The sequence below is a fragment of the Saccostrea cucullata genome, unplaced genomic scaffold (genome assembly GCF_032062105.1).
Source record: "Saccostrea cucullata isolate Sc308-1 unplaced genomic scaffold, CSIRO_AGI_Scuc_v1 ctg2067, whole genome shotgun sequence".
Classification (NCBI taxonomy): Eukaryota; Metazoa; Mollusca; class Bivalvia; order Ostreida; family Ostreidae; genus Saccostrea; species Saccostrea cuccullata.
Genome location: NW_026939116.1, coordinates 29,145 through 43,302, shown reverse-complemented (window position 1 = coordinate 43,302; position 14,158 = coordinate 29,145). Strand labels below are relative to the sequence as shown.

General features: G+C 39.9%; 1 protein-coding gene across 1 annotated transcript; it reads right to left on the bottom strand.

Annotated features, from left to right (window-relative positions):
• Positions 1-1,356: 1,356 nt before the first annotated feature.
• LOC134252297 (uncharacterized) lies at positions 1,357-2,115 on the bottom strand. The gene has a single exon (XM_062734736.1). It carries the CDS (start codon positions 2,113-2,115, stop codon positions 1,357-1,359), a length of 759 nt encoding a protein of 252 aa, XP_062590720.1.
• Positions 2,116-14,158: the final 12,043 nt, after the last annotated feature.

Genomic DNA, 14,158 nt, shown 5'->3' with positions numbered 1-14,158 from the left:
GGTCATACCCCTTCTTTTGTCTATTTGCTGCTTTTCCCAACTGACTATGAGCCAGCTCAAATGATTTATTTATAACTGACTGTACCCATTTTACATACTGAACTGAACATCTAACTTGTCTTTGATCTGGGGTTTAACCAAACCATTAAGTCAAGAGGGCAGTTAATATCCCTACCAAGCATAAGGAGATTTGGTTTACACTTGATGCTATTATGTTCTGTAGATCTATAAGCCATTAACAAATAGGGCAAATGTTCATCCCAGCTATGAAAATTTTAATCAACACAAATTGAAAGCATCTGAATGAGGGTACGATTAAAGCGTTCTACGAGCCCATCTGACTGGGGTCTGTATGGGGTCGTGCGAGTTTTATGAACACCAAGGAGGTCACAGATACAACTAAACAGTTCAGACTCGAATTCCCTCCCCTGGTCAGTATGAATATGTTCTGGGCAGCCAAATCTACAAAATACTTCAGTGACCAGTTTGTCGGCTACTGTTACCACAGTGTGATTAGGTACAGCAAATGCTTCCTTCCACTTAGTATATTAATCCCCAAAAACAATTATGTATTCATTATTTTTGTCTGTAATAGGCAATGGGCCAACTATGTCTACTGCTACATTTTGCATAGGGGCACTAGCAGGAAATTGCTTTAATGGAGATTTCCCCAAACCAGGGCCAGGTTTTCCCCGGGCACACCCATCACATTGTTCACACCATCGTCTAACATCATCATTTTGTTTAGGCCAATAGAATCGCCGTTTTATTGCTTCAATCATCTTATCTCTACCTAAATGTCTCCCAGTTCTGTTGGTATGTAAATGTTGATATAACACATTTCTAATATCTCGGGGCGCGACAAGTCTTGAAATTTGGATACCCAAAGTGTTTTCTCCCTTTAGATAGAGCAGATTATCTGATATGCTGAGCATTTTCCACATTGCACAAAGTGACTTAGCCTCATCATTGAGAGTACTTATTTCATTCTCAGGGGGTACTGTTCTCCCATCTTGTTTCCAAGATTTGTTTTATCCCTGGATCGTTTAATTGCATTTCTAAAATTTCTCCATTACTCCAAACATCTAACCAATTCGGATTTTCTCTCTCCCTTATTTCTGGTACACTAGTATCTGATACTGTTGTTATTGAAGTGCTTTTTGCTGTCGGCACCACAAATATCGCCAATATATAGCGAATAAACAACAAACGCGAGCTGGCCACAAAATGTACTTGTATTCTGTGTACAGTATAGCCCGCGTAAATGTCACGGGAGATAACCAAAAAAGAACACTGTAAAAATAGAAAATAAGAGGAGTCTATAAAACTAGTCCATTTTCACCACACTGCCCCCCTCTAGGCTCCTTTAAGTCCATAAAGGTTAAGCCGACTTGGGCGACGTATTTCACGGCCAGCTCGAGTCCGCAGTGGCCTCGTTTCTTGTCCAGCAATAATCTCCTCAGACGTCTCCAGAGAATCATCTGAGTCCATTTTTTCTTCTTCAGGCGCTCTGTCTGTCTCACCGTTCACTTCGCCTTGACATTCCTGTATGGTCTCCAGGTCGTTTTGCTCTGGGGGAGTGTACCTACTGACCCAGCCTGGTACGAAATCGGAGGTATATGCCTTAAGACGATCATGATGAATCACAGCCGACTTTTTGCGTCCTTTTACCTCGTATAAAACAGGTCCGTATTTCGTTTTGACGATAAAAGGCCCCTCCCAAACAGATTGCAACTTGGGCGACTTACCCACCTGTTTCGCCATTTTGTTGACATAAACCAAGTCACCTACTCCGTATTGTTTGCTGGAAATGCGCAGATCATAAAGACGCTTTTGCTTTATCTGCGCCTGCTGAAGTGATTTCCGCGCAACATCATGGGCTGTACTCAGAGCATGTTTAAGCTTCTCAATGTATGTTTGGGTATCCAGTGGGTCTCGGATTGTGTCTGAGTCCTTAAAAACTAGTTCTGCAGGTTGGTGTACCTCTCTACCCAACATCATAAAGTTTGGGGATATTCCTGTGGCTTTGTGTGGAGTGCTTCGGTATGCAGAAAGTAAGAGAGGCAACTGTTCATCCCAAGTTTTCTGCTCTTTGTCGACATAACACCGGATCATTTGCAAAACAGTCCTATTGAAGCGTTCAACCTGACCTTTAGAGGAAGGATGATACGGTGTGGTCCTTGTTTGAGCAACTCCTAGCAATTTGCACACAGTCCTGAAGAGGTCACTTTAGAAGTTTCTGCCCTGTTCTGTATGGATCTCAAGAGGGGCGCCAAACCTAGCTATGAATTCCTCCACAAGCTTTTTTGCTGTTGTCTCACTGCACTGGTCAGGGACAGCATACGCCTCCACCCATTTGGTGAACTGGTCAGTTATTACCAGAATGTACTTATTGCCACTTGAACTTGAAGGGAATGGGCCAATTACATCAATATGCAAACGGTCTAGTGGAGCACCATAAATGAAGGACTGCATTGCTGCTTTGCTTTTACGAGAAGCTCTCTTTTCCATACCACATGTGGCACAACTTGATACATAGTGCAGGACATCTGCTGTCAGACCATACCAATAGAAGCTGCGTTTGACCCTGTCGAGAGTTCTTCTTTCACCTTGGTGTCCAGAGTATGGTGGATCATGACAGCTCTCTATTACTTTCCTCCTGAGTGATTTTGGCACAAACAGTCGCAGTGACCGTGTGCCTGAATCATGCAACCATTCATAGTGGAGTATCCCATTGACCAGATGAAACTGTTGAAGATTGAGGAAATAACTCCTTGCTGCGGAACCGAGGATTCTTACATCACTGGACTCTGGTTTGTCATGTAACAACCAGTTGGATACTAGTTGCGCTTCTTTGTCCTCAGATTGTGCAGTTTTTAAATCCTCCTTTTCCAACCAGTTACAGGTAGCAGGTTCAGAGGGTGTTACTTCACGAACTGTCAATGGTACAATATAATCAACGTCCGCTGTAAATCTCTCCCACTGCTCTTCAACTCTCTGGCAGCATGCACACCCACCACAAGGTAACGACGTACAGCAAGTCCCAGCACTGTAACAATCACAAGTTGTCGTATCTAGCCGAGATAAGGCGTCTGCATTACCGTGAGATTTTCCTGTTCGGTGCTGAATGACAAAAGAATACTGACTCAATTCCTCGAGCCACCGAGCCAGTTGACCTTGAGGTGATTTAAAGCGGAATAACCATGCCAAACTGCTGTGGTCAGTTCAGAGTAGGAATTTTCTGCTTAAAAGATAATGCTTGTACTGGTGACAAAAGGCAACCACTGCCAGCAATTCTCGTCGAGTGACGCAGTATCGCTCCTGTACAGGTCCTAGCTAGGCGTCTGCTGGAGAAAGAAATCACCTTTTCAACGCCATCCTGTTCCTGGGAGAGCACCGCTCCTATGCTGAAATTAGAAGCGTCTGTGTCGAGAATCATTGTACCCTCAGCAAGTGGGTAAGCAAGGACTGGAGCTGAAGTAAGTGCAATTTTTAGCTCCTCAAACGCTGTCGCCTGTTCTTCACCCCATTGGTACGGTACACCTTTGCGTGTGAGGCTGTGTAATGAACGGGCTATATCAGCATACCCTTTCACAAATCTGCGATAGTAGTTCGTCAACCCTAAAAAGGCTTGGAGCTCATTAAGACTTCCTGGAATTGGCCATCTCTGCACATCTTGAATCAGCAAAGGATTAGCTCGAACCCCATTTTTACTTACAACGTGACCCAAAAATATGACCTCCTCTTGGAATAAGCTGCATTTTTTAGGCTTTAACTTTAGTCCAAATTCTCGAAATCTGAGGAACACCTTTCCTAGATTACTTAGGTGCTCATGAAATGTACTCCCCGTGATGATTACATCATCTAGGTAGATAAGAAGGATGATCCATTGAAGTCCTCTGAAAACCAATTCCATTCCTCGTTGGAAGGTAGAGGGCGCATTGCAGAGCCCAAAAAAGCATTCGTGTGTATTCAAACAAGCCATGCCTGGTAATAAATGCAGTCTTTGGTCTGTCACTTTCAAGAACTTCAAATTGGTGATACCCACTCATAAGGTCAAGTGTGGAGAACAGTTTGGAACCCCCTAAAGTGTCCAGACACTCCTCAATCTTAGGTAGGGGATATGCATCTTTCTGTGTGACTTCGTTTAGCTTCCGATAGTCCACGCACCAGCGTACTCCACCATCCTTTTTGCGGACTAACACTACAGGAGATGCTCACGCAGAGCTTGAGGGAATTACTACACCATTTTCCAACTGTTTTTTCAAATATTCAGCTTCTTCACTCTGGAAACTTAGAGGTGTTCGCCTCGCAGGTTGTCTGATAGGTTTTGCTCCATCTGTGTTGATTTGGTGCTTAATTGCAGTAAAAGTGCCAAGATCATAGTCCTCTCGAGAGAAAATATCCTCAAATTCAGAGAGTAAGCTGACAGTGCCTGTTGTTCCGATTTTGTCATATTCTTGGATGATTTCTCTGCCAGCTCTACTAGGTGGGCTGGTGCGGTTCCATTTTCAGCTTGTCTGCCCATCATTTCTTCAACAGTGATTCACTTTGATGTGCTGCATCTTCAATAACTGCATCAGCATCCTCACAGACTTCTGTCAACTTCCCCAAATGGGTTCCCTTAACAAGGCGAATTTTCTTATCTCGTACATTTAAAACCCGAACAGGTATTTTGTCCTTCATATTGACTAAGCAAGATCCAACCATAACCCCATTAGGAAGATCATCATTGCAACTATCCAAGACAGACAATAGACCACTTTGGGGTACTTGTACTCTTCCAACAATAATCTTCTCACTCTGAGGAGGTATCCAACAGCTTTCATCGACCATTACAGAGCTGCAAGCTGGGTAACTGTTATCACAGCTCAGGGTTCCAGATATTATTTCTTTTCCAATGCGAAGGTTACCTTGACCTGTGAATATAACAGATTCTAGGGAGTTGAGAATATCCATTCCAATCAAAACAGAATCCCGTATTCGTGCAACATATACTGGCCAGTGGGTTGATTGGCTGCCAATTTGGATTGTCGCAGTGACACCTCCAAATGCAGTCATCTCTGCACCGTCTTCCGCATTCATGAGTCGAACTTGCTTGCAGTTACTCGTAACAATCCCTGCCTCTTGGGCAATGGCTGAAGAGACAATAGTAGCATCCGCACCAGTATCCACAACACCTTTGGTCTGGACATCATTCACAAAGACAGGGACTACGATTCCTTTCCCAGCACCATAAAGCCTTGTGCACTTGATTTGTTCTGCTGTCTTTGATGTCTCTTCCTTTACTCTCGGCATTTTCTGTTCCTGCAATTTGACTGTTTGGGGTCGAGATTTGCAGTCACTTTTGAAGTGCCCAGTCTGTCCACATTGAAAAAATCTACTTTCTATATCCCTTAGTAGGTTGTCTCGTCTCATTCTCTCTTTCTCCTTGTTCCGTTTAAGTTGCGTCTCTATTTGCTTAAGACGGTGGTCTAGCTGCTCCATGGTAATATATGTTGGTTTTTGAATCCGCTGCACTCCAAGAATTTCTGCCTCATCATCAGGAGGACCGTCATAATCAGAATCATCTGTCCAGGTAACCCTCCTAGTCCTTTCTCGCCTCTGATAGACATTAACTCGTCCAACAGTGGCTCTGTAATTGTGCTCTTGATATGTGACAAGCTCTATCGCTTCATTTAGTGTCTTAGGGTTTCTGTTTAGCACATCATATGCAATCCGGGAATTACGATATCCTCTTAAGAAAGATTCTGCAGCAAGTTGATCTTGCATTTCCAAGTCAGTACCAGGATAAGCTTGGGTAATTAAGCGACGCACTTCTTCACCAAACTCATCATTTGACTCTCCCTTTTGTCGGATCTCGGCCAGTTTCCTGCGAACAGTGGCTGGAGGTTCCTTCCGCCCGAAGCGTTTAGTTAGGCTATCACGTATTGAGATGTAGTTGGCTGTCATCGCTTTGGGCAAGGAGCAAACATACCACATTGCCTTACCCTTCAGACTTTCATAGAGGCGGTCTATTTTCTCGGTTTCCGTCCAGTTATACCGCTCGGCTAGTCTTTCAAATGGAACAAGGAAAACTTCAATTTCTTCCTTGCCTTCATAAGTCGGGAGTTTAGTCTGTGGACCTTTTGGTGCAGCCTGGTTGTTCTCTGAGGATCTAGATACACCTCGGGAGCTAGGTTGATAAGGAGAGGGTTGTTGTCCTTCCCTAGCCTCAATGACACGAAAGGTTTCATCAAACGGTCGGTCTGTTCCCCTTCGGTCTGAGGGGAAGTCGGGTGCATAACCAGCAAATGAGGGTGTCTGAGATGAAGGTGTCCACCAAGAAGTTGCATGACCTTGTGAGCTTGGGGTTGGTGCAACATCTGAAATCTGGGAACTAACTGGCGGATACTGTCCAGTATGCATCAATCCCGAAGCTGCGTGTGGCCTTGGGGTTGAAGCAAATGGTGGTATTCTCAGAGAATGACTTATCTCCTCCTTCGATTCCTCAAGAAATTTCTGAAACATAGTTTGTTGAATAGCGATTTGTTTTGTGGAAGATTCTTTTATTTCTTGCATAGTCTGTGCAAATAATTCTTGATTATGTTGCTGCTGTCTGTCAAAAGAAGAACGGAAAGGCTCAAGTGTCTTGTGCAGCCAAGAATTGTCTTCCTCATTTTTATTGTCAGTCACTACTCCACTGTCACGTTGTGTAAAGTCAGTATTCTTTATTATTTCATCATCAGTGTTTTCGGCCTTGTTCGCCATGTTGGAATGAGAGGAATTCTTGTTCATCTACTTCAAGTGCATCACATGGGGTGTAACACTCCCTAATAATGTCAAGCTCGAGTCGCCGTAACCAGTTCTGGGACAATAGATGGCCTGGATGCAAACCGTCTGATATGTGTTTCGACCTAGGCCTTGGTTTATCTGTTCAATATGTGTATTGAGGAGATCTACCTGTATCTCAACTTCTTTGTCCGAGTCGAGGGATACTGTTGGATTCGGATGCCCCTTGATATCGTTGTACAGGGAAACTAAATAAATAGGTATGCCATTAAACTTAATGCGGCAGTTATTACCAAGAACAAAATCTTTGGCCCTGTGTAGCTCTTTCACAACAGATGATACTGTATCAGTCACCTTACCATGAATGTTTATATATTTTCCTTGTTTTGCTGTTATGTCACAAGTTCCACCCCAAAAGTAGACTGTTACTGGCTTGTGTCCTTTAGTTAGATGAGGGAACTCCTGTATCAATAGGTCTACGAGCTCCTTGGTCGTTGCCCCCTTCTTATACAGAAAGACGAGTGGCAAAGATGTGTCCTGTCTTATCTGTTCCAATCGAATGCCTTTACTGTCGGAGACCAAAACTGCTATGCTTCGTGCCTCTTCCTGTGGAACTACCAATGGTCGTGACTCTAGGAAATGCACCAAATCCTTTTCTGACCGCTACAATAAACTTTGTTCGTAGTGAACAATGAAAATTATTTGATGTTCAAAGTGATCGCAGTGAGCACCAAGGGCATGCAAATTTGTTGACAGTAATTTTATTCAATTAATTTGGTTACTTATAATTATCTAATTCTCCTAAATATAAATGAATTTTATTTTATTTCAACAAATATTCAATTATTTACTTGTAATTTACTCGAAAACTTTAACTGATAAACTTCAATTTTTTGCGAGTATGTTCTTTAATTTGTAAACACCCTGTACCTCTAGAACTTTAATTCTATAAATAGATTACATCAACAAACATTCAATTTCCGCGATTAATTCAATCAAAATTAAGAGAAGTTGAACATTGAATTTAAGAAACAAGATTTTCCTGAACACGGCAGTGTTTACTGTTTAGTTACTGAGTACCTCGAGATATTCCCAATCGGCACCCCAATACATTGCCATGAAACACGTGCGCTTCGCTGTGACAATCTGTAAATCGTCAAAATAAAACAAAAATCCGTCCTAATGTGGAACAATCCTGGACGAATCCCACTTATGTGACACCAGTTGTAGTGCTTTTAGCTGTCGGCACCACAAATATCGCCAATATATAGCGAATAAACAACAAACGCGAGCTGGCCACAAAATGTACTTGTATTCTGTGTACAGTATAGCACGCGTAATGTCACGGGAGATAACCAAAAAAAGAACACTGTAAAAATAGAAAATAAGAGAAGTCTATAAGACTAGTCCATTTTCACCACATTATAGCATTTACATGCTCATTGTCAAAAACTTGATTTTTACTGTTTGAAACTTGAACATTTTGAACTTCTTTGATTTTATTGGAAGTTATTTGATCTGATGAAAGTTTTTGTACACATTCAGGACAATTGGGGTTTTTACATTGTCTGTTTGGAATCCTACTTAACCCGTCAGCATTTCTATGCTTATAACCTGCCCTGTACTGTAACTCAAAATCAAAATTCTCCGAGATAGTAATCCATCTAGCATACATCCCCTCGGGATCTTTGAAGTTTTTTAACCAAATCAAAGGGGCGTGGTCTGTTCTCAATAGAAATTTCCTGCCTATCAAATAATGACGAAACAACCGAAAAAAACAAACTACAGCTAAAAGTTCCATTTTTGTGGTGCAATAATTCTGTTGTGCTTTGTTAAGTGTTTTACTTGCATAGGCTAATACTTTCTCTTCCCCATTCTGAATTTGACTAAGTACAGCTCCTATACCTTCTCTACTTGCATCAGTGTCTAACACGAAAGTGTAAGTTTCAGTCGGAAAAGCATGAATAGGTGCACTTATAAGACAATTTTTAAGAATATTGAAAGCATCCTCACATCTTTCATCCCACTTAAACTTTGATTTAGCACGAGTGAGAACGTTCAAGGGGTAAGCTTTAAGAGAGTAATCGGGAACAAAACGTCTATAATACCCAATTAATCCCAAGAAACTTTTCACTTCCGATTTGTTTTCAGGTCTGGGCCAGTTTTTTACAGCATCAATTTTTGAAGGATCAAACTGAACACCCTCTTTGGAAACCACTTGTCCCAAAAACCTCACTTGCTCTTGAAATAATACACACTTGGATGGTTTTAGTTTTAAATTAGCTCTTCTAAAACATTCAAAAACACTTCTAAGATTCAATAAAGCTGTTTCAAAATTCTGACCAAAAAAATCACATCGTCCAAATAACATAGACATTTATGCCAGTTTAGGTGTCCTAACACTTTTTCCATTTAACGTTGGAAGGAGGCTGGACCATTTGATAACCCGAATGGTAGCACATTAAATTGAAACAACCCCCTATGCATGGAGAAAGCAGTTTTTTGTTTATCTTTAGGGTGCATTTTAATTTGCCAGTACCCACTAGCAAGATCAAGAGTACTGAACCATCTACTGTTTGATAGGGTATCTAATGTATCATCGATTCGCGGCAAAGGATATGCATCTTTACGAGTAACCTGAGTTAATTTTCTGAAGTCTACGCAAAATCGCAATGACCCATCTTTCTTTGTGACCAAACAAACATTTGAACTCCAAGGACTTTCACTGGGTTCGATAATCTTTTCTTGTAACATTTTGTTTAGTTCTTCATCTATGACCTCTTTTTGTTTTAAAGGAAATCTACGCAGTCGGATTTTAACTTGTTTTTCATTCCCTGTATCTATTTCATGTAAGACTAGATCTGTTTGACCCAGAGGCCCATCAGGCTCTTTAAAAATGTCTCTGTATTCCCCTAACAATTTTCTCAACTCATATTTTTGTTCTTCGTTCAAATTATTTGACACATTTTCTAATAGGGGCTGAAGATGTTCCGGTATTTCTTTTTGTTCTTTTTCAAATTGACTGGCCATAGAGCAAATTCTTTCAATAGGGTGTATCATTCCTATTACAGTGTCAGATTCTATATTGACAGGTTTTTCTCCCAAGTTTATTAGGGACAAAACAATTTTACTTCCAGGGCTTACTAGGGTTTTAGCTAAAAGAAGTTTCTCCCTTTAAAGAATTTTGCAGGCTCTACTAGACCCACCTCAAGAAAACATGGTTTATCTTGGCAACATTGAACAAGAATCTCAGAACAAGGGGTGATGTTAACATCACCCCTTGTTCTGAGATTCTTGTTCAATGTTAATACCAAGGAACAGATTTCAAACAATACATTCATTTTTAGTATATAAGTACCCCCCCCCCCCCTGTCTATGGTACCCCTGACCCAGGGGCCTTGAAATTCACAATTCATAATAACTATATAGGTATGTTCACCTGCTTAATACCTAGGAGCAGAAAGGAAAACTTTCAAAGAATTCATGCATTTTCACTATAATATCAATAGAGCCCCGCCCTAACAACAGAAACCCAACCCTGGGGCCATAAAATTCACAATTTTGGAAGAGGCATTCCTGTTCATCATTACTATAGTATATACTTAGTCTATTTAATACCTAGGAGCAGAGGAAAAAAATCAAAGAATCCATGTATTTTCACTATATAATCAATAGAGCCCCGCCCTAACACCAGAACCCCTGACCCTGGGGCAAAAATAATTCACAATTTTGATATTTTGATTGAGGCGCTCTTTCTCATCATAACTATGCACTTAGTTTATTCATTTGATACCTAGGAGCAGAGAAGAAGATTTTTTTTAAAAATTCGTGTATTTTCACTATATAATCAAAAGAGCCCCGCCCTAACACCAGAACCCTTGACCCTGGGGCCATAAAATTCACACTTTTGGTAGAAGCACACTTGCTCATCATAACTATGCACTTAGTTAGTTTATTTAATACCTAGGAGCAGAGAAGAAGATTTACAAAGATTTCATGTATTTTCTCTATATAATCTATAAAGCCCCACACTAACACCAGAACCCCTGACCCTGGGGCCATAAAATTTACAGTTTTGGTAGAGGCACCCTTGCTCTTCATTACTATGCACTTAGTTTATTTATTTAATACCTAGGAGCAGAGAAGAAGATTTTCAAAGAATTCATGTATTGTCATTATATAATCTGTAGAGTCCCACCCTAACACCAGAACCCCTGACCCTGGGGCCTTAAATTCACAATTTTGGTAGAGGCACTCTTGCTCATTATAACTATGCACTTAGTTGGTTTAATAAATACCCAGGAGCAGAGAAGATTTTCAAAGAAATAATGTATTTTCACTATATACTTATTTAGCCCCGCCCTAGCACTAGAACCCTTGACCCAGGGCCATGAATTTCACAATTTTGGTAAAGGACTCAATGCTAATTACAATCATGCAAATAGTTTGACTGCTTGATGTCTTGGAGTAAAGAAGAAGATTTTCAAAGATTGCACTAATTTTAGTGGTTTTGGCCCAACCCCTCAAGCCCCAGGAGGGCAGGGATCATGAAATTCACAATTTTTGTTCCCCTTCACTCATAGATGCTTTGTGCCAAATTTGGTTGAAATTGGTTCAGTGGTTGCAGAGAAGAAGGTGAAAATGTTCAAATGTTAACGCACGACGACGGACGAAAACAGATGGCAAAAGGTCACCTGAGTTTACTCAAGTGACCTTAAAATGGTATGTACATGTAACAATGTGGGAAATAAATAGTGCATGGTGTTTATATTTTTGTCATGGGATTGTTATCGTTATGAATAACTTCTATTGACTTTATAACAGAATAAGTACATGTACCTTTTCAATTCACGGAAAACCTTCATTAGCTTACATTTTCTGTTCCTCGCAATAATCGTGTTCTGGACCTAATTATTTTGTGTATATGTATCCATACAAGTCATCTTATACACTTATTTATACGTAATTGAAATTTATGTTTGATATTTTTTTAACAACCCCATGGTCATGCCTTTATTTTGTCCAAAGTTTTCGGTCATTGCAGACATTGATATCAACATCATCTAGTTTATACGCTTCTTTTCATTAATTTCTCGATTGTCGTTGTTACGTATAATAAGAAGTCTTTAAGTTATATCCCACATTGCAAAGTTATTTTCCTCTTTCTGTCTTCATTGAGCAATTGATTCATAAGGTATGTAAATGAATAAAACATTCTTACGGAGCCTAAAACTGAACAAAGATCGTTCATTATTAAGGACAAACTGTAATTTTAATGGGATTTTAATGTGAAGTCTAGAGTACGAAAATTATTAAAACGTGTAGGGAGCTTCCACCACTTGCTTTGTCTCCCCTAGTTCTAACGGACCTGGTATCATATCATTAATCTTGAACTGAGAAGCCGTTCAGTATTGATCAAATGAGGAAAATGTCAAGGACTTTTCACCCCCCCCCCCCTTAGGGATAACGTACCCATCGTACTTTGATCGAAGAGAATTACAAAAACCCTCAAACATGAATAGGTTTGTCACACCTGCCTATGAGAGTTTATTGATATGCCCCCCATCATTACCACCTTAGGAAAATCTTTGATTCACCTCTGACATTTCCAACACACTCCCTTTGCCCACTAGAAATAAAATAAATAAATCTGTCTTGATAGACTTATTTTTTTTCACTTTGTTACATCCATATAGAAGTACGATTAAAAACGTTAGAAAAAAAATAATTTCTTGCGTTATATTTTTTGATTCGGGGGTGGGGTTATTGATTGTTATAATAAAGACAAAACATCGGTAACCATTTTCTCAGTATATAATTTAGAAATTTGTCTATTTTCATATCGGGATCGCATCTCGCCGGTTCAGATTTGTTTCATATTCAGATGCGAATTCGTTTCATAGAAGTTATGTTTCTGAATATGAATCGAATCTGAAAATGAATCCAAAGCGGTGAAATTCCGATCCTAATTCGAAAAATGAGAAAAAAAAATCATTATTAAGGGAATAATGAGTCTACGAGTTATCTTAATATTTATACGGAATCGAAAACTGCTTGATGTCCAGGAGTGGTTTTTGCTCCCCCCTCCCAGGCCCCAGGGGGGCAGGGACCATGTAATTCACAATTTTTATTCCCCTTCACCCATAGATGTTTGTGCCAAATTTGGTTGAAATTGGTTCAATGGTTGCAGAGAAGAAGCTGAAAATGTTCAAATGTTAACGCACAACGCACGACGACGGACGAAAACAGATGGCAACAAATAGGTCACCTGAGTTTACTCAAGTGACCTTAAAATGGCATGTACATGTAACAATGTGGGAAATAAATAGTGTATGGTGTTTATATTTTTGTCATGGGATTGTTATCGATATGAATAACTTCTATTGACTTTATAACAGAATAAGTACATGTACCCTTTCAATTCACGGAAAACCTTCATTAGCTTACATTTTTTGTTCCTCGCAATAATCGTGTTCTGGACCTAATTATTTTGTGTATATGTATCCATACAAGTCATCTTATACACTTATTTATACGTAATTGAAATTTATGTTTGATATTTTTTTTAACAACCCCATGGTCATGCCTTTATTTTGTCCAAAGTTTTCGGTCATTGCAGACATTGATATCAACACATTTCTAGTTTAAACGCTTCTTTTCATTAATTTCTCGATTGTCGTTGTTACGTATAATAAGAAGTCTAAGTTATATCCCACATTGCAAAGTTAATTTCCTCTTTCTGTCTTCATTGAGCAATTGATTCATAAGGTATGTAAATGAATAAAACATTCTTACCGAGCCTAAAACTGAACAGAGATCGTTCATTATTAAGGACAAACTGTAATTTTAATGGGATTATAATGTGAAGTATAGAGTACGAAAATTATTAAAACGTGTACGGAGCTTCCACCACCTGCTTTGTCTCCCCCAGTTCTAACGGACCTGGTATCATATCATTAATCTTGAACTGAGAAGCCGATCAGTATTGATCAAGTAAGGAAAATGTCAAAGACTTTTCACCCCCCCCCCCCCCACTTGGGATAACGTACACATCGTACTTTGATCGAAGAGAATTACAAAAACCCTCAAACATGAATAGGTTTGTCACACCTGCCCATGAGAGTTTATTAATATGCCCCCCATCATCACCACCTTAGGAAAATCTTTGATTCACCTCTGACATTTCCAACACACTCCCTTGCCCACTAGAAATAAAATAAACAAATCTGTCTTGATAGACTTATTTTTTTCACTTTGTTACATCCATATAGAAGTACGATTAAAAACGTTAGAAAAAAAAATCATTTCTTGCGTTATATTTTTTGATTCGGGGTGGGGTTATTGATTGTTATAATAAAGACAAAACATCGGTAACCATATTCTCAGT

Coding starts and splice junctions, on each gene's coding strand:
- LOC134252297 (XM_062734736.1), bottom strand. CDS start 2,115: ATGATCCGGTGTTATGTCGACAAAGAGCAGAAAACTTGGGATGAACAG.